Source organism: Entelurus aequoreus, linkage group LG19 (assembly GCF_033978785.1).
Source record: "Entelurus aequoreus isolate RoL-2023_Sb linkage group LG19, RoL_Eaeq_v1.1, whole genome shotgun sequence".
In the NCBI taxonomy this organism is placed as follows: Eukaryota; Metazoa; Chordata; class Actinopteri; order Syngnathiformes; family Syngnathidae; genus Entelurus; species Entelurus aequoreus.
The window spans coordinates 44,442,470-44,463,599 of record NC_084749.1 but is presented as its reverse complement, the minus strand read 5'-3'; the positions used below and the strand labels follow the sequence as shown (position 1 = coordinate 44,463,599).

The window sequence follows — 21,130 nt, the reverse complement described above, 5'->3', positions numbered from 1 at the left end:
CCTAGGTAGGTGACCTCATCTTTCCTGGTGATAACAATGTCACCTACTTTTATGGTGAAGTCACTGACTTTCTCAAGGTTGATGTGGGACCCAAACAGGATGGATTCAGTTTTACCCAAGTGTATGGATAGCTTGTTGTCAGCGAGCCAGGTGCAAGTTCTACAGAGCTCAGCACTGAGGATTTTCTTCACCTGTGACTTGTCCTTGTCGGATACCAGCAAGGCCGAGTCATCCGCAAACAAGAACAATTCACAGTCGCATGCCGATGACATGTCGTTTGTGTATATTAGGAACAGTAAAGGCCCTAATATACTGCCTTGGGGGACTCCACGGCTCACTGAGAGGGGGGGGGGGACACGGTGCCGTTCACCCTCCCCTCCAAGTAAGACTGCATCCAGCTCCATGAGGTTTTGTTAAATCCGATTGCTCTGAGCTTATCCAACAATATAGTGTGGTTAACGGTGTCAAAGGCCTTGTGAAGGTCCAGCATGACCATGCCGCAGTATTTGCCCGCGTCCACCTCATGTTTGACGTGGTCGCTCAGATAGAGAAGGCATGTGTCAGTGGAGTGGTTAGTTCTGAAGCCGGATTGGAATTCATGGTGTCCCCACTTGTGTAGATGGTGTGGCTGGAGACACCCACCAACCCCACCATGAAGGTGGTGGACATCAGGGCCTGCTCCGACTTGGTGCACCACCACAGCAAGGACATCGTGGTGGTGGTGGACAACACCTTCATGTCCGCCTACTTCCAGGTGAGACAGGAAGACGTCAGCACCAACGTCTTCACTCATTGCCGGACACTCATTCTTTGTGTCCTCTACCAGCGCCCCCTGGCTTTGGGAGCAGATATCTGCATGTACTCAGCCACCAAGTACATGAACGGTAGGTGGACTTTGTTCCCATGAGACCTCCATCCCAGTACATTTGTCATTAACTTTTAAGTGTTTTTTTTTTGTAAAATAACGTGAGTAAATAAACTGTGGTTTGTTTGTAAAATTACGTGTGTAAATAAACTAGTTTGTAAAATAACGTGTGTAAATAAACTAGTTTGTAAAATAACGTGTGTAAATAAACTTGTTTGTAAAATAACGTGTGTAAATAAACTGGTTTGTAAAATAGCGTGTGTAAATAAACTGGGGTTTGTTTGTAAATAAACTAGTTTGTAAAATAACGTGTGTAAATAAACTGGTTTGTTTGTAAAATAACGTGTGTAAATAAACTGGTTTGTTTGTAAAATTACGTGTGTAAATAAACTAGTTTGTAAAATAACGTGTGTAAATAAACTGGTTTGTAAAATAGCGTGTGTAAATAAACTAGTTTATAAAATAACGTGTGTAAATAAACTGGGGTTTGTTTGTAAAATAACGTGTGTAAATAAACAAGTATGTAAATAAACTAGTTTGTAAAATAACGTGTGTAAATAAACTGTTTTTTTTGTAAAATTACGTGTGTAAATAAACTAGTTTGTAAAATAACGTGTGTAAATAAACTGGTTTGTAAAATAGCGTGTGTAAATAAACTAGTTTATAAAATAACATGTGTAAATAAACTGGGGTTTGTTTGTAAAATAACGTGTGTAAATAAACAAGTATGTAAATAAACTAGTTTGTAAAATAACGTGTGTAAATAAACTGGTGGTTTGTTTGTAAAATTACATGTGTAAATAAACTAGTTTGTAAAATAACGTGTGTAAATAAACTGGTTTGTAAAATAGCGTGAGTAAATAAACTAGTTTATAAAATAACGTGTGTAAATAAACTGGGGTTTGTTTGTAAAATAACGTGTGTAAATAAACAAGTATGTAAATAAACTAGTTTGTAAAATAACGTGTGTAAATAAACTGGTTTGTAAAATAGCGTGTGTAAATAAACTAGTTTATAAAATAACGTGTGTAAATAAACTGAGGTTTGTTTGTAAAATAACGTGTGTAAATAAACAAGTATGTAAATAAACTAGTTTGTAAAATAACGTGTGTAAATAAACTGTGGTTTTTTTGTAAAATTACGTGTGTAAATAAACTAGTTTGTAAAATAACGTGTGTAAATAAACTGGTTTGTAAAATAGCGTGTGTAAATAAACTAGTTTATAAAATAACGTGTGTAAATAAACTGGGGTTTGTTTGTAAAATAACGTGTGTAAATAAACAAGTATGTAAATAAACTAGTTTGTAAAATAACGTGTGTAAATAAACTGGTTTGTTTGTAAAACAACGTGTGTAAATAAACTAGTTGGGGCGGTATAGCTCGGTTGGTAGAGCGGCCGTGCCAGCAACTTGAGGGTTGCAGGTTCGATCCCCGCTTCCGCCATCCTAGTCACTGCCGTTGTGTCCTTGGGCAAGACACTTTACCCACCTGCTCCCAGTGCCACCCACACTGGTTTAAATGTAACTTATATATTGGGTTTCACAATGTAAAGCGCTTTGAGTCACTTGAGAAAAACCGCTATATAAATGTAATTCACTTCACTTCACTAGTTTGTAACATAACGTGTGTAAATAAACTAGTTTGTAAAATAACGTGTGTAAATAAACTGTGGTTTGTTTGTAAAATAATATGTGTAAATAAAGTAGTTAGTAACATAACGTGTGTAAATAAACTAGTTTGTAAAATAACGTGTGTAAATAAACTGTGGTTTGTTTGTAAAATAACGTGTGTAAATAAACTAGTTTGTAAAATAATGTGTGTAAATTAACTGGTTTGTTTGTAAAATAACGTGTTTAAATAAACTAGTTTGTAACATAACGTGTGTAAATAAACTAGTTTGTAACATAACGTGTGTAAATAAACTAGTTTGTAAAATAACGTGTGTAAATAAACTGTGGTTTGTTTGTAAAATAATATGTGTAAATAAAGTAGTTTGTAACATAACGTGTGTAAATAAACTAATTTGTAAAATAACGTGTGTAAATAAACTGTGGTTTGTTTGTAAAATAACGTGTGTAAATAAACTGTGGTTTTTTTGTAAAATTACGTGTGTAAATAAACTAGTTTGTAAAATAACGTGTGTAAATAAACTGGTTTGTAAAATAGCGTGTGTAAATAAACTAATTTATAAAATAACGTGTGTAAATAAACTGGGGTTTGTTTGTAAAATAACGTGTGTAAATAAACAAGTATGTAAATAAACTAGTTTGTAAAATAACGTGTGTAAATAAACTGGTTTGTTTGTAAAACAATGTGTGTAAATAAACTAGTTGGGGCGGTATAGCTCGGTTGGTAGAGCGGCCGTGCCAGCAACTTGAGGGTTGCAGGTTCGATCCCCGCTTCCGCCATCCTAGTCACTGCCGTTGTGTCCTTGGGCAAGACACTTTACCCACCTGCTCCCAGTGCCACCCACACTGGTTTAAATGTAACTTAGATATTGGGTTTCACTATGTAAAGCGCTTTGAGTCACTTGAGAAAAAGCGCTATATAAATGTAATTCACTTCACTTCACTTCACTAGTTTGTAACATAACGTGTGTAAATAAACTAGTTTGTAAAATAACGTGTGTAAATAAACTGTGGTTTGTTTGTAAAATAATATGTGTAAATAAAGTAGTTAGTAACATAACGTGTGTAAATAAACTAATTTGTAAAATAACGTGTGTAAATAAACTGTGGTTTGTTTGTAAAATAACGTGTGTAAATAAACTGTGGTTTGTTTGTAAAATTACGTGTGTAAATAAACTGGTTTGTAAAATAACGTGTGTAAATAAACTGGTTTGTAAAATAGCGTGTGTAAATAAACTAGTTTATAAAATAACGTGTGTAAATAAACTGGGGTTTGTTTGTAAAATAACGTGTGTAAATAAACAAGTATGTAAATAAACTAGTTTGTAAAATAACGTGTGTAAATAAACTGTTTTGTTTGTAAAACAACGTGTGTAAATAAACTAGTTGGGGCGGTATAGCTCGGTTGGTAGAGCGGCCGTGCCAGCAACTTGAGGGTTGCAGGTTCGATCCCCGCTTCCGCCATCCTAGTCACTGCCGTTGTGTCCTTGGGCAAGACACTTTACCCACCTGCTCCCAGTGCCACCCACACTGGTTTAAATGTAACTTAGATATTGGGTTTCACTATGTAAAGCGCTTTGAGTCACTTGAGAAAAAGCGCTATATAAATGTAATTCACTTCACTTCACTTCACTAGTTTGTAACATAACGTGTGTAAATAAACTAGTTTGTAAAATAACGTGTGTAAATAAATTGTGGTTTGTTTGTAAAATAATATGTGTAAATAAAGTAGTTAGTAACATAACTTGTGTAAATAAACTAGTTTGTAAAATAACGTGTGTAAATAAACTGTGGTTTGTTTGTAAAATAACGTGTGTAAATAAACTAGTTTGTAAAATAACGTGTGTAAATTAACTGGTTTGTTTGTAAAATAACGTGTTTAAATAAACTAGTTTGTAACATAACGTGTGTAAATAAACTAGTTTGTAAAATAACGTGTGTAAATAAACTGTGGTTTGTTTGTAAAATAATATGTGTAAATAAAGTAGTTTGTAACATAACGTGTGTAAATAAACAAATTTGTAAAATAACGTGTGTAAAAAACTGGGGTTTGTTTGTAAAATAACGTGTGTAAATAAACTGGGGTTTGTTTGTAAAATAACGTGTGTAAATAAACTACTTTATAAAATAACATGTGTAAATAAACTGGGGTTTGTTTGTAAAATAACATGTGTAAACAAACAAGTATGTAAAATAACGTGTGTAAATAAACTAGTTTGTAAAATAAGGTGTGTAAATAAACTGGTTTGTAAAATAACGTGTGTAAATAAACTGGGGTTTGTTTGTAAAATAACGTGTGTAAATAAACGGGTTTGTTTGTAAAATAACGTGTGTAAATAAACAAGTATGTAAAATAACTTGTGTAAATAAACTAGTTTGTAAAATAACATGTGTATATAAACTAGTTTGTAAAATAACGTGTATATAAACTAGTATGTAAAATAACGTGTGTAAATAAACTAGTTTGTAAAATAACATGTGTATATAAACTAATTTTGTAAAATAACGTGTGTAAATAAACTAGTTTGTAAAATAACGTGTGTAAATAAACTAGTTTGTAAAATAACATGTGTATATAAACTAGTATGTAAAATAACGTGTGTAAATAAACTAGTTTGTAAAATAACAAGTGTATATAAACTAGTATGTAAAATAACGTGTGTAAATAAACTAGTTTGTAAAATAACGTGTGAAAATAAACTAGTTTGTAAAATAACATGTGTATATAAACTAGTATGTAAAATAACGTGTGTAAATAAACTAGTTTGTAAAATAACGTGTGTAAATAAACAAGTCTGTAAAATAACTTGTGTAAATAAACTAGTTTGTAAAATAACATGTGTATATAAACTAGTTTGTAAAATAACGTGTATATAAACTAGTATGTAGGCAAGGCAAGGCAAGGCAACTTTATTTGTATAGCGCTTTTCATACACAAGGCAGACTCAAAGTGCTTCACAGACAACAAAGTGAAATGAAAGAAAATAAAAGCAAAATTAAAATGCAGACAATAAAAATAAAAACAGTGCAGACGTTAAAAGTTAAAAGATTAAAAGATTTAGCTGAAAGCTAAGGTGAACATAAAAGTCTTCAGTCTAGTTTTAAAAGTAGTGAGAGTTGGGGAGAGTCTGACATCTTCAGGAAGTTTATTCCAGCTATGTGTTGCATAGTGACTGAATGATGATCTCCCTTGATTTGAGTTTACTCTTGGAACCGCTAACAGATTGGTCTCAGAAGATCTTAGTGATCTAGAGGGCGTATATAGTGGGAGCATATCAGTGATATACTTGGGCCCTAGACCATGTAGTGATTTATATGTGAGCAGGAGGATTTTGAAATCTATTCTCTGATGTACAGGGAGCCAATGTAAGGATTTAAGAATTGGTGTAATGTGCTCACATTTTTTGGTCTTTGTTAGAACTCTAGCAGCAGCGTTCTGAACAAGCTGTAGCTGCCTGACAGTTTTTTTGGGAAGACCTGCAAGGAGACCATTACAATAGTCTAGCCTACTGGTAATAAAGGCATGTACAAGTTTTTCTAAGTCTTGAGCTGACATGAGCCCTCTAAGTCTTTTTACATTTTTGAGGTGATAGTAGGCCGATTTTGTTACTGATTTGATGTGACTGTCGAAATGTAAATCAGAATCTAAAATAACCCCAAGATTTCTGGCTTTATTTGAGGTTTTCAGGGACAGTGATTGAAGGTGTTGGATGACTTTAAACCTTTCTTTTTTAGCACCAAAAACAATTATCTCAGTTTTATCTTCATTTAGTTGTAGGAAATTTTGGCACATCCAGTGTTTGACTTGCTCAATGCACTGGCACAGAAGATCTATGGGGCGATAGTCATTTGGTGATAGCGCTACATAGATTTGGGTGTCATCGGCATAGCAATGATGGTCAATGTTATTATTTTGCATGATTTGTCCTAGTGGGAGCATATAGATGTTAAATAAAGTCGGCCCCAAGATTGAACCTTGGGGGACTCCACACGTTACGTTGGTTGGTTCTGATACAAAGTCACCAATGGAAACAAAATAGTTCCTATCTTGTAGATATGACTTGAACCAGCTTAAAACTGTGCCTGAGATCCCCACCCAGTTTTCCAACCTGTCCAAAAGTATTGAGTGGTCGACAGTGTCAAATGCAGCACTGAGGTCCAAAAGCATTAATACTGAAGTTTTGCCAGAGTCTGTGTTTAGACGGATGTCATTTATAACTTTAAGAAGGGCCGTCTCTGTGCTATGAAGAGGTCGAAAAATAACCTCTTTACACACGTTAATGTAAAATAACGTGTGTAAATAAACTAGTTTGTAAAATAACATGTGTATATAAACTAGTATGTAAAATAACGTGTGTAAATAAACTAGTTTGTAAAATAACGTGTGTAAATAAACTTGGGTTTGTTTGTAAAATAACGTGTGTAAATAAACAAGTATGTACAATAACGTGTGTAAATAAACTAGTTTGTAAAATAACTTGTGTAAATAAACTGGTTTGTAAAATAACGTGTGTAAATAAACTGGGGTTTGGTTGTAAAATATCGTGTGTAAATAAACAAGTATGTACAATAACTTGTGTAAATAAACTGGGGTTTGGTTGTAAAATAATGTGTGTAAATAAACAAGTATGTAAAATAACATGTGTAAATAAACTGGGGTTTGTTTGTAAAATAACGTGTGTAAATAAACAAGTATGTAAAATAACGTGTGTAAATAAACTAGTTTGTAAAATAACGTGTGTAAATAAACTGGTTTGTTTGTAAAATAACGTGTGTAAATAAACAAGTATGTACAATAACGTGTGTAAATAAACTAGTTTGTAAAATAACATGTGTAAATAAACTAGTTTGTAAAATAACGTGTGTAAATAAACTAGTTTGTAAAATAACTTGTGTAAAAAAACTGTAGTTTGTAAAAGAACGTGTGGAAGTAAACTGGTTTTAAAATAATGTGTATAAATAAACAAGTATGTCAAATAACGTGTGTAAATAAACAAGTATGTAAAATAACGTGTGTAAGTAAAGTGTAGTTAGTAAAATAAATGAAGTAAGTTGATTATTTGTAGCAATGGTGTGATTGACAGGTCACAGTGACGTGGTGATGGGCCTGCTGTCTGTGAGCAGAGAAGATCTTTATGACAGACTGAAGTTCCTGCAGAACGGTGAGGAAACTTTTCACCCTCAGTCACGGTCCAGAAGTAAAGATGTGGAACATGTATAAGTCCAGGTCCAGAAGTAAAGATGTGGGACATGTATGAGTCCAGGTCCAGAAGTAAAGATGTGGAACATGTATGAGTCCAGGTCCAGAAGTAAAGATGTGGGACATGTATGAGTCCAGGTCCAGAAGTAAAGATGTGGAACATGTATAAGTCCAGGTCCAGAAGTAAAGATGTGGAACATGTATAAGTCCAGGTCCAGAAGTAAAGATGTGGAACATGTATAAGTCCAGGTCCAGAAGTAAAGATGTGGAACATGTATAAGTCCAGGTGCAGAAGTAAAGATGTGGAACATGTATGAGTCCAGGTCCAGAAGTAAAGATGTAGAACATGTATAAGTCCAGGTCCAGAAGTAAAGATGTAGAACATGTATAAGTCACGGTCCAGAAGTAAAGATGTGGAACATGTATAAGTCCAGGTCCAGAAGTAAAGATGTGGAACATGTATAAGTCCGGGTCCAGAAGTAAAGATGTGGAACATGTATAAGTCCGGGTCCAGAAGTAAAGATGTGGAACATGTATAAGTCCAGGTCCAGAAGTAAAGATGTGGAACATGTATAAGTCCAGGTCCAGAAGTAAAGATGTGGAACATGTATAAGTCCAGGTCCAGAAGTAAAGATGTGGAACATGTATAAGTCCAGGTCCAGAAGTAAAGATGTGGAACATGTATAAGTCCGGGTCCAGAAGTAAAGATGTGGAACATGTATAAGTCCGGGTCCAGAAGTAAGGATGTGGAACATGTATAAGTCCAGGTCCAGAAGTAAAGATGTAGAACATGTATAAGTCACGGTCCAGAAGTAAAGATGTGGAACATGTATAAGTCCAGGTCCAGAAGTAAAGATGTGGAACATGTATAAGTCCAGGTCCAGAAGTAAAGATGTAGAACATGTATAAGTCACGGTCCAGAAGTAAAGATGTGGAACATGTATAAGTCCAGGTCCAGAAGTAAAGATGTGGAACATGTATAAGTCCAGGTGCAGAAGTAAAGATGTGGAACATGTATGAGTCCAGGTCCAGAAGTAAAGATGTAGAACATGTATAAGTCCAGGTCCAGAAGTAAAGATGTAGAACATGTATAAGTCACGGTCCAGAAGTAAAGATGTGGAACATGTATAAGTCCAGGTCCAGAAGTAAAGATGTGGAACATGTATAAGTCCGGGTCCAGAAGTAAAGATGTGGAACATGTATAAGTCCGGGTCCAGAAGTAAAGATGTGGAACATGTATAAGTCCAGGTCCAGAAGTAAAGATGTGGAACATGTATAAGTCCAGGTCCAGAAGTAAAGATGTGGAACATGTATAAGTCCAGGTCCAGAAGTAAAGATGTGGAACATGTATAAGTCCAGGTCCAGAAGTAAAGATGTGGAACATGTATAAGTCCGGGTCCAGAAGTAAAGATGTGGAACATGTATAAGTCCGGGTCCAGAAGTAAGGATGTGGAACATGTATAAGTCCAGGTCCAGAAGTAAAGATGTAGAACATGTATAAGTCACGGTCCAGAAGTAAAGATGTGGAACATGTATAAGTCCAGGTCCAGAAGTAAAGATGTGGAACATGTATAAGTCCAGGTCCAGAAGTAAAGATGTGGAACATGTATAAGTCCAGGTCCAGAAGTAAAGATGTGGAACATGTATAAGTCCAGGTCCAGAAGTAAAGATGTGGAACATGTATAAGTCCAGGTCCAGAAGTAAAGATGTGGAACGTGTATAAGTCCAGGTCCAGAAGTAAAGATGTGGAACATGTATAAGTCCAGGTCCAGAAGTAAAGATGTGGAACATGTATAAGTCCAGGTCCAGAAGTAAAGATGCGGAACATGTATAAGTCCAGGTCCAGAAGTAAAGATGTGGGACATGTATAAGTCCAGGTCCAGAAGTAAAGATGTGGAACATGTATAAGTCCAGGTCCAGAAGTAAAGATGTGGAACATGTATAAGTCCAGGTCCAGAAGTAAAGATGTGGAACATGTATAAGTCCAGGTCCAGAAGTAAAGATGTGGGACATGTATAAGTCCAGGTCCAGAAGTAAAGATGTATATAATTCATCCCTTTTGTCTCCTCCCCCAGCACTTGGGGGCGTGCCCTCCCCCTTTGACTGCTACCTGGTCAACCGCGGGCTGAAGACCCTCCACCTGCGCATGGAGCGCCACTTTAAGAACGCCATGGCTGCTGCCAGGTTTCTGGAGGCTGATGCCAGAGTGGAGCGTGTCATCTATCCTGGTAGAAGAATAACTTTATTGTTGCAATCAATTATTTTTCTGTACAGTACGGTATTTATTTCATCTATCCTGGTAAAAGAATAACTTTACTGTAGCAGGTAATTATTTTTGTGTACAGTACGGTATTTAATTTATCCTGGTAAAAGAATAACTTTACTGTAGCAGTTAAATTCCTTTTCTGTACAGTACGGTATTTAATTCATCCATCCTGGTAGAAGAATAACTTTACTGTAGCAGGTAATTATTTTTGTGCACAGTACGGTATGTAATCCATCTGTCCTGGTAGAAGAATAATTTTATTGTAGCAATTAATTATTTTTGTGTACAGTACGGTATTTAATTCATCTGTCTTGGTAGAATAATAACTTTATTGTAGCAATTAGTCCCTTTTCTGTACATTACGGTATTTAGTTAATCTATCCTGGTAGAAGAATAACTTTACTGTCGGAGGTAATTATTTTTGTTTACAGTACGGTATTTAATTAATCTATCCTGGTAGAATAATAACTTTATATTAGCAATTAATTATTTTTGTGTACAGTACGGTATTTAATCAATCTGTCCTGGTAGGAGAATAACTTTAGTGTAGCAATTAATTCCTTTTTTGTACAGTACGGTATTTAATTAATCTGTTTTGGTAGAAGAATAACTTTATTGTAGCAATTATTTTTGTGTACAGTACGGTATTTAATTCATCAATCCTAGTAGAAGAATAACTTTATTGTAGCAATTAGATATTTTTGTGTACAGTACGGTATTCATCTGTCCTGGTAGAATAATAACTTTATTGTAGCAATTAGTCCCTTTTCTGTACAGTACGGTATTTAATTAATCTATCCTGGTAGAAGAATAACTTTATTGTAGCAATTAATTATTTTTGTGTACAGTACGGTATTTAATAAATCTGTCCTGGTAGGAGAATAACTTTCGTGTAGCAATTAATTACTTTTTTGTACAGTACGGTATTTAATTCATCTGTTTTGGTAGAAGAATAACTTTACTGTCAGAGGTAATTATTTTTGTGTACAGTACGGTATTTAATTAATCTATCCTGGTAGAATAATAACTATATTGTAGCAATTAATTATTTTTGTGTACAGTACGGTATTTAATTCATCTGTTTTGGTAGAAGAATAACTTTACTGTCGGAGGTAATTATTTTTGTGTACAGTACGGTATTTAATTAATCTATCCTGGTAGAATAATAACTTTATTGTAGCAATTAATTATTTTTGTGTACAGTACGGTATTTAACTCATCTATCCTGGTAGAAAAATAACTTTATAATAGCAATTAATTATTTTTGTGTACAGTACGGTATTTAATCAATCTGTCCTGGTAGGAGAATAACTTTAGTGTAGCAATTAATTCCTTTTTTGTACAGTACGGTATTTAATTAATCTGTTTTGGTAGAAGAATAACTTTATTGCAGCAATTATTTTTGTGTACAGTACGGTATTTAATTCATCAATCCTAGTAGAAGAATAACTTTATTGTAGCAATTAGATATTTTTGTGTACAGTACGGTATTTATCTGTCCTGGTAGAATAATAACTTTATTGTAGCAATTAGTCCCTTTTCTGTACAGTACGGTATTTAATTAATCTATCCTGGTAGAAGAATAACTTTATTGTAGCAATTAATTATTTTTGTATACAGTACGGTATTTAATCAATCTGTCCTGGTAGAATAATAACTTTCGTGTAGCAATTAATTACTTTTCTGTAAAGTACGGTATTTAATTAATCTGTTTTGGTAGAAGAATAACTTTACTGTCGGAGGTAATTATTTTTGTGTACAGTACGGTATTTAATTAATCTATCCTGGTAGAATAATAACTTTATTGTAGCAATTAATTATTTTTGTGTACAGTACGGTATTTAATCAATCTGTCCTAGTAGGAGAATAACTTTCGTGTAGCAATTAATTACTTTTCTGTACAGTACGGTATTTAATTAATCTGTTTTGGTAAAAGAATAACTTTATTGCAGCAATTATTTTTGTGTACAGTACGGTATTTATTTCATCTGTCCACACTTTAAAGTAGCAGTATCATGTAAAATAAGTGGACTTTATAATGACACGACTATCATACTTCGGATTTTTAACACCAAAAGACTGAGAAGGTTGGCGAGTAAATAGATACTGTATGATCAAAACGATATCAATCTCCGAGATCCCTGAGCTTTGATGAGCGTGAGACTACAGAAACTACTTTGGGACCAATTATAACCCAGAACTTTATATTTAAAGCCGGAATAAAAGGAGGACGTAGCTGTGTGCTAAACATATCCAACAAGTAGCAGTATTGCTAAGTGCTAAACAAGAAATACATAATCAAACAATCACTTACTGTACAATGTCTGCTCTCACTGGGATAAAGACCTATATCTTCCCGTTTATACGAAAAATTCATCATAATCCACATAAAAGGTAGTCGCAAATGAGTCTCTTTTCGTGTGTTTCTCATCATCTCTGGGTCTAAATTGGATGTCGAAGTTGACCAACTTGCGGTTTATGTTCACAACCTTCTACTATCCAGGTGAGAGACATAATTTATCATCTACAAGTAACTTTCACCCACTCAGAGGCGATGCAGCAGCTCAACATGTCAATATAGTTAGCTCTCTAAAAGTAGTTCCTCTGCGTTAGCACGTATAATAACAATATGGCTAATACTTGTTAGTGTTCAGGTCACCACATGTCAAAGGAGTATTGTTGGCGTTTTTTGGCTGTTTTTTTAAATTTTTTTTTAAAGGTTTCGTGTCCCCCATTGACTCCATTGTTAGCTGACTTTTGCTAGCGTTTATTTACGACTTAGAATACTTAAAAAAAGAAAAGAAAAAGGTGTTGTGTTTTAACGCATACAATGACACAATTCTGCATATTAATAGCATGTATTTTGTATTATACTGCTGCTGTAAAGGTGAACAGTATTTATTGTCATGTACTGCTCGTGTATCATGTTCATGTGTTCACGACTCCATGTCTGGACGTGTCCCAGGTCTGTCGTCTCACCCTCAGTATGAAGTGGTGAAGAGACAGTGCACAGGATGTCCGGGCATGATCACCTTCTACATCAAGGGGGACCTCAAACATGCCGAGACCTTCCTCAGTGCGCTCAAAGTACGTCGACCTTTTTTATTATCTCAATGTATAAATATATGACTAACATCACGTTTGGACCGTCATGAAGGATGAACATGGGTTCTAGAGCGTGCCAAAATCTGGAGAAGAAGAAGAAGTTGAATAAATAGATGAATGTTGGTGTAGAAGAACATTCACACAATAAAAATATGTCACTTTCCAACTCCTTTGAGCTTATATTATACAGTCTATTATACAGCATTATTCACATGTGAATAATATAAATACAGTCTATTATACAGCATTATTCACATGTGAATAATATAAATACAGTCTATTATACAGCATTATTCACATGTGAATAACACAAATACAGTCTATTATACAACATTATTCACATGTGAATAATATAAATACAGTCTATTATACAACATTATTCACATGTGAATAATATAAATACAGTCTATTATACAGCATTATTCACATGTGAATAACACAAATACAGTCTATTATACAACATTATTCACATGTGAATAATATAAATACAGTCTATTATACAACATTATTCACATGTGAATAATATAAATACAGTCTATTATACAGCATTATTCACATGTGAATAACACAAATACAGTCTATTATACAGCATTATTCACATGTGAATAACACAAATATAGTCTATTATACAGCATTATTCACATGTGAATAACACAAATACAGTCTATTATACAGCATTATTCACATGTGAATAATATAAATACAGTCTATTATACAGCATTATTCACATGTGAATAACACAAATACAGTCTATTATACAACATTATTCACATGTGAATAATATAAATACAGTCTATTATACAACATTATTCACATGTGAATAATATAAATACAGTCTATTATACAGCATTATTCACATGTGAATAACACAAATACAGTCTATTATACAGCATTATTCACATGTGAATAACACAAATATAGTCTATTATACAGCATTATTCACATGTGAATAACACAAATACAGTCTATTATACAGCATTATTCACATGTGAATAATATAAATACAGTCTATTATACAGAATTATTCACATGTGAATAACACAAATACAGTCTATTATACAGCATTATTCACATGTGAATAACACAAATACAGTCTATTATACAACATTATTCACATGTGAATAATATAAATACAGTCTATTATACAGCATTATTCACATGTGAATATTATAAATACAGTATTATACAGCATTATTTACATGTGAATAATATAAATACAGTCTATTATACAGCATTATTCACATGTGAATAATATAAATACAGTCTATTATACAACATTATTCACATGTGAATAATATAAATACAGTCTATTATACAGCATTATTCACATGTGAATAATATAAATACAGTCCATTATACAGCATTATTCACATGTGAATAATATAAATACAGTCTATTATACAGCATTATTCACATGTGAATAATATAAATACATTCTATTATACAGCATTATTCACATGTGAATAATATAAATAGAGTTATTTATACACATCTAGCTGTAAAACTCTGCTGTACAGTATGTGTGTTTGGCTCCCTTTTTTTTTTCCAGGAACACCAACACCAAAAGTCACAATGTCCCATAGAATTCTAAAAAAGTTATAACAGACCACCTCAAAAAAAATGGAATGGAATTTTACAGTTTTTTCCTGAATGGGACATCCAAAATGTGCATGAAAATGAAGAAAGTGGGATTTACAATATTAACTATGAACAATAAAACTGAGAATATCTGATTGTCTTTTTTTTTAAAATCCAAGATGTTTGCAGTGGCTGAGAGTCTTGGTGGCTACGAAAGTTTAGCAGAACACCCGTGAGTATTCTCGCCAAAAAGTAGACCTTTAATAGTATTATTATTAGTATGAAAAGGATGTTGCCACCAGAGGGCAGCAAAGATTTAAAAAAAAAAGAAAAAAAGAATGTATTTTTCTTTTTAGTGGCTTTTTTTGTTGCCAAGCTTTGCAACTTGGATTGAGATCATTAAGTCCTCATTTATTATCTTCCCGTGCAAGATGATATACATGTTACACAACTAATAATAACAATGGTATCCAAGCGCTCACAATAATAAGACGTCTATGTTGAATGCAGGGCCATCATGACACACGCCTCCGTGCCCGAGGAGGAAAGAAGCATCCTGGGCATCAGCGACACTCTCATCCGACTCTCCGTAGGACTGGAGGATGAAGATGATATCATAGAAGATCTGGATCAAGCACTGAATGCTGCTGTAAGTACTGTGAATGAAGCTGTGATCAAAGGAAGCACGTCTTGGAAAAGAAAAGCAGGCCCGAGATGTTTCCTCATTCCCGAGATAGTTAGTTTGTCCTTATAAAAGTTGACATTGCCAGTAAATGATACTCATGAATGTCACACTGCAGGAGACCGTAAAATACTTCTCACAAGCAATTATGTAAGATGCACATCACTAAAACATTATGAGTATTGGCCGATGCTGATATTACTGGGATGTGATATCAGACTTGTTAATTTAGTCGTGTAGAATGTGAGAAAAGGTTGAATTGAGTCAACCAGAGGACGATGGTAGCTAGGAAAAACACTAACCTGTTTATTATTAACCGTCTGGAGTGGACTTGTGCTGTCTTTGAGTTGAAGTGGGGTGGTATTTTTTTTAAATTTTGGCGAATGATTCTTGAAGTTAAGCTCACGATGCAGTAAGTTGAATAATGCAGACACGTTTGTTACTGGACACTTTACGCGCGCACGCATGTGTGAATAATGGTGTGTGTGTGCGTGTGTGTGTGTGCGTGTGTGTGTGTGTGTGTGTGTGTGTGTGTGTGTGTGTGTGTGTGTGTGTGTGTGTGTGCACTTGTCTCACCGTCCTTGTGTGGACATACACTTGATAAACCACCTTTCTGTGAGGATCTTTTGACTTGTGAGGACATTTGCCTGGTCCTCACAACTACAGAAGTCAAATATTTTTTTTACTTTGTGTGTTTTGCATTCTGAAGTGAGGTTGCAACTAGGGATGTCCGATAAATGTTTTAAAATGTAATATCGGAAATTATTGGTATCGTTTTTTTTATTATCGGTATCGTTTTTTTTTGTTTTTTTTGTTTTTTTTGTTTTTGTTTTTTAAATTAAATTAACATAAAAAAACACAAGATACACTTACTCGTGCACCAACCCCAAAAAACCTCCTTCCCCCATTTACACTCATTCACACAAAAGGGTTGTTTCCTTCTGTTATTAATATTCTGGTTCCTACATTATATATCAATATATATCAATACAGTCTGCAAGGGATACAGTCCGTAAGCACACATGATTGTGCGTGCTGCTGCTCCACTAATAGTACTAACCTTTAACAGTTAATTTTACTCATTTTCATTCATTACTAGTTTCTATGTAACTGTTTTTATATTGTTTTACTTTCTTTATTATTCAAGAAAATGTTTTTAATTTATTTATCTTATTTTATAATTTTTTTTAAAAAGTACCTTATCTTCACCATACCTGGTTGTCCAAATTAGGCATAATAATGTGTTAATTCCACGACTGCATATATCGGTTGATATCGGTATCGGTTGATATCGGTATCGGTAATTAAAGAGTTGGACAATATCGGAATATCGGATATGGGCAAAAAGCCATTATCGGACATCCCTAGTTGCAACTCTCTGCTCCCATCTAGGGCTAGATGTATATTTTTTCATCATTCTAGCTATAGTGGAAAGGGGGGCCCTCACAACCTACTAACCAAACGTGGGTCCACACAAAGTAGGCAAGACATGTATGTGTCTGTGTGTGTGTGTGTGTGTGTGTGAGTGTGTGTAAGGATGTGTATATTGTTTATACGTGTGCGTATGTGTGTGTGCGTGTAAGTGTAAGGATGTGTATATTGTTTATAAATGTGTGCATGTGTGTGTGTGTGTGTGCGTGTTTAAAAAATATTTAAGGAAGTGAGCGTGTAAGGATGTGTATATTGTTTTTACATTTGTGCGTGTGCGTGTGTGTGTGTGTGTGTGTGTGTGTGTGTGTGTGTGTGTGTGTGTAAGGATGTGTATATTGTTTATACGTGTGCGTGTGTGTGAATGTGTGTGTGTGTGTAAGTGTAAGGATGTGTATATTGTTTATAAATGTGTGCATGTGTGTGTGTGTGTACGTGTTTAAAAATATTTAAGGAAGTGTGTGTGTGTGTGTGTGAGTGTGTGTAAGGATGTGTATATTGTTTATACGTGTGCGTGTGTGTGAATGTGTGTGTGTGTGTAAGTGTAAGGATGTGTATATTGTTTATAAATGTGTGCATGTGTGTGTGTGTGTGTACGTGTTTAAAAATATTTAAGGAAGTGTGTGTGTGTGTGTGTGTGTGTGTGTGTGTGTCTGTGTGTGTGTGTGTGTGTGTGTGTGTGTGTGTGTGTGTGTGTGTGTGTGTGTGAGTGTGAGTGTGTGTAAGGATGTCTATATTGTTTATACGTGTGCGTATGTGTGTGTGTGTGTAAGTGTAAGGATGTGTATATTGTTTATAAATGTGTGCATGTGTGTGTGTGTGTATGTGTTTAAAAAATATTTAAGGAAGTGTGCGTGTAAGGATGTGTATATTGTTTTTACATTGTGTGTGTGTGTGTGTGTGTGTGTGTGTGTGTGTGTGTGTGTGTGTGTGTGTGTGTGTGTGTGTGTGTGTGTGTGTGTGTGTGAGTGTGTGTAAGGGTGTGTATATTGTTTATACATGTGTGTGTGTAAGTGTAAGGATGTGTATATTGTTTACAAATGTGTATATTGTTTATATAAGTGTGTGTGTGTAAAAATATTTATGGATGTCTGCCAACATGAAAATATTCTCAGATCATCAAGTAAATATTTTCTTACAATTATTTAATTAGTTTTATTCAACATTAATTCCGAGTTTTGTGTCATCTTTGACTTTCTTCTCCAGCATCCCAAGAAGTGAAGCGTGAGAAGAGAAACCAATCAGCTGTCCAGGAACAAGAAGTTCTTCACGGGAGAAAAATGTCAACTCACATTTTGTCATTTCTTGTTGCAATTATTGTTGTTTTCACCAGAACAACACAACTTTTATTTATCTCTTCTGCTTCTCCGGCGTTGCAAACGGGAGCGAAATGATCCAAAAATGTTTTGTAGGACACAATATTGTGTTAGCATCATGCTACACCTGGTTACCTTTTTTAAATGCATTGCAATAACATCATGAGAAGATAATGTATGATAGTTGAATAAATAAACATCATATTCATGAGAAGATAATGTATGATAGTTGAATAAATAAACATCATATTCATGAGAAGATAATGTATGATAGTTGAATAAATAAACATCATATTCATGAGAAGATAATGTATGATAGTTGAATAAATAAATATCATATTCATGAGAAGATAATGTATGATAGTTAAATAAATTGTGAATAATTGTGTGTTTCTTATGTGCTTGTCTTCATGAAACAGTCACTGCTTCATCAAGCACACTCCTGATGCTGGGCGTCGACCACATTTACAATTAATTAATTCAAGCTTGCATTCATTTATTCAAGCTTGCTCGCCGTGTCATAGCTCAAAAGAGAGCGTCCACGGCCCTATAGCACATCAAAAGGTGTTTGCATGTTTCTGCCCTTTGCTTTCACACAGCACTCGAAAAGATGAAGCATGTTTGTACTGACGTGAATTCATGTTTTGCATGTGCTAAATGTTTATATTCATCGTGGAGAAAGCAAATCACCAACTTTATTTAAATACTGGTGTTTCAGTTTTAGCACATACTAAGATAAGGCCCCTGACTTCTCGTACGAAAGAGGCCCTGATAGCCCTATCCTCGAGAAGAGACTACATGTAATTTAACACTTAAAGCAGCTGTTTTCCAGACACTTGCACACGAACATCTCCTTTTCTGCGGGCTATAGAGCGTTTTCTATTGGGGCTCCAGTACTCTGGAATGTTCTAGAGGTAACAGTTAGAGATGCTACCTCAGTAGAAGCATTTAAGTCCCATCTTAAAACTCATTTGTATACTCTAGCCTTTAAATAGACCCCCCTTTTTAGACCAGTTGATCTGCCGTTTCTTTTCTGCTCTGCACAAGGAAGGCGGGGGCACACCCTGGACGAGGAAGGCAGGGCACACCCTGGACGAGAAACATAATTGTGTGTAAATATTAATGCTATAACAATAATAATGCTACAACATAATTGTGTGTAAATGTTAAATAATCTATAACAATAATAATGCTACAACATAATTGTGTGTAAATGTTAATTAATCTATAACAATAATAATGCTACAACATAATTGTGTGTAAATGTTAAATAATCTATAACAATAATAATGCTACAACATAATTGTGTGTAAATGTTAAATAATCTATAACAATAATAATGCTACAACATAATTGTGTGTAAATGTTAAATAATCTATAACAATAATAATGCTACAACATAATTGTGTGTAAATGTTAAATAATCTATAACAATAATAATGCTACAACATAATTGTGTGTAAATGTTAAATAATCTATAACAATAATAATGCTACAACATAATTGTGTGTAAATGTTAAATAATCTATAACAATAATAATGCTACAACATAATTGTGTGTAAATGTTAAATAATCTATAACAATAATAATGCTATAACATAATTGTGTGTAAATGTTAAATAATCTATAACAATAATAATGCTACAACATAATTGTGTGTAAATGTTAAATAATTTATAATAATAATGTTACAACATAATTGTGTGTAAATGTTAAATAATCTATAACAATAATAATGCTATAACATAATTGTGTGTAAATATTAATGCTATAACAATAATAATGCTACAACATAATTGTGTGTAAATGTTAAATAATCTATAACAATAATAATGCTACAACATAATTGTGTGTAAATGTGTTAAATGCTGTCAACCTCAACGTGATCACACATGTGATTAATTAAATACATGATCATGTTATCAAATATGAATGATGATTAATCACTTCTGGGTTAAGGCTTAACCCGCAAGACGTGCACATTGAATGTATTTTGCTTCCTGGAGAACGTTGGACATCATGACTATATTATTTATTATGTAATGGATAATACATACAATTATACTGGATTATATTATTTATTATGTAATGGATAATATATACAATTATACTGGATTATATTATTTATTATGTTATGGATAATATATAAAATGTACTGGACTATATTATTTATTATGTAATGGACAATATATAAAAAATATACTAAAGTATATTAATATGTTATGGACCATATATAGAATTATACTGGACTATATTATTTATTATGTTATGGATAATATTAAAAAAAATATTCTGGACTATATTATTATGTTATGGACCATATATACAATTATACTGGACTATATTCTTTATTATGTTATGGACAATATATATAAAATATACTGGACTATATTATTTATTATGTAATGGACAATATATAAAAAATATACTGAAGTATATTAATATGTTATGGACCATATATAGAATTATACTGGACTATATTATTTATTATGTTATGGATAATATTAAAAAAATATTCTGGACTATATTATTATGTTATGGACCATATATACAATTATACTGGACTATATTCTTTATTATGTTATGGACAATATATATAAAATATACTGGACTATATTATTGATTATGTTATGGACAATATATATAAAATATACTGGACTATATTATTATGTTATGGACATTATATATAAAATATACTGGACTATATTATTATGTTATGGACAATATATATACAATATACCGGACTATATTATTTATTATGTTATTGACCATATTAAAAAAATATACTGGACTATATTATTATGTTATGGACCATATATACAATTATACTGGACTATATTCTTTATTATGTTATGGACAATATATATAAAATATACTGGACTATATTATTATGTTATGGACAATATATATAAAATATACTGGACTATATTATTGATTATGTTATGGACAATATATATAAAATATACTGGACTATATTATTATGTTATGGACAATATATATACAATATACCGGACTATATTATTTATTATGTTATGGACCATATATAAAAATATACTGGACT

At 33.3% G+C, this 21,130-nt stretch overlaps 1 protein-coding gene across 1 annotated transcript in view; it reads left to right on the top strand.

The window, feature by feature from the left end:
- LOC133634945 (cystathionine gamma-lyase-like) overlaps window positions 1-18,376 on the top strand; it is a 37,791-nt gene extending 19,415 nt beyond the window's left edge. The window contains exons 5-12 of the mRNA XM_062027605.1: window positions 620-754; window positions 827-884; window positions 7,578-7,655; window positions 9,769-9,921; window positions 12,925-13,046; window positions 14,822-14,874; window positions 15,153-15,291; window positions 17,959-18,376. Of these exons, the coding sequence (XP_061883589.1) occupies window positions 620-754; window positions 827-884; window positions 7,578-7,655; window positions 9,769-9,921; window positions 12,925-13,046; window positions 14,822-14,874; window positions 15,153-15,291; window positions 17,959-17,973 (753 nt within the window). The 3' untranslated portion in view covers window positions 17,974-18,376. The remainder of the gene's footprint in view (window positions 1-619; window positions 755-826; window positions 885-7,577; window positions 7,656-9,768; window positions 9,922-12,924; window positions 13,047-14,821; window positions 14,875-15,152; window positions 15,292-17,958) is intronic.
- Window positions 18,377-21,130: the final 2,754 nt, after the last annotated feature.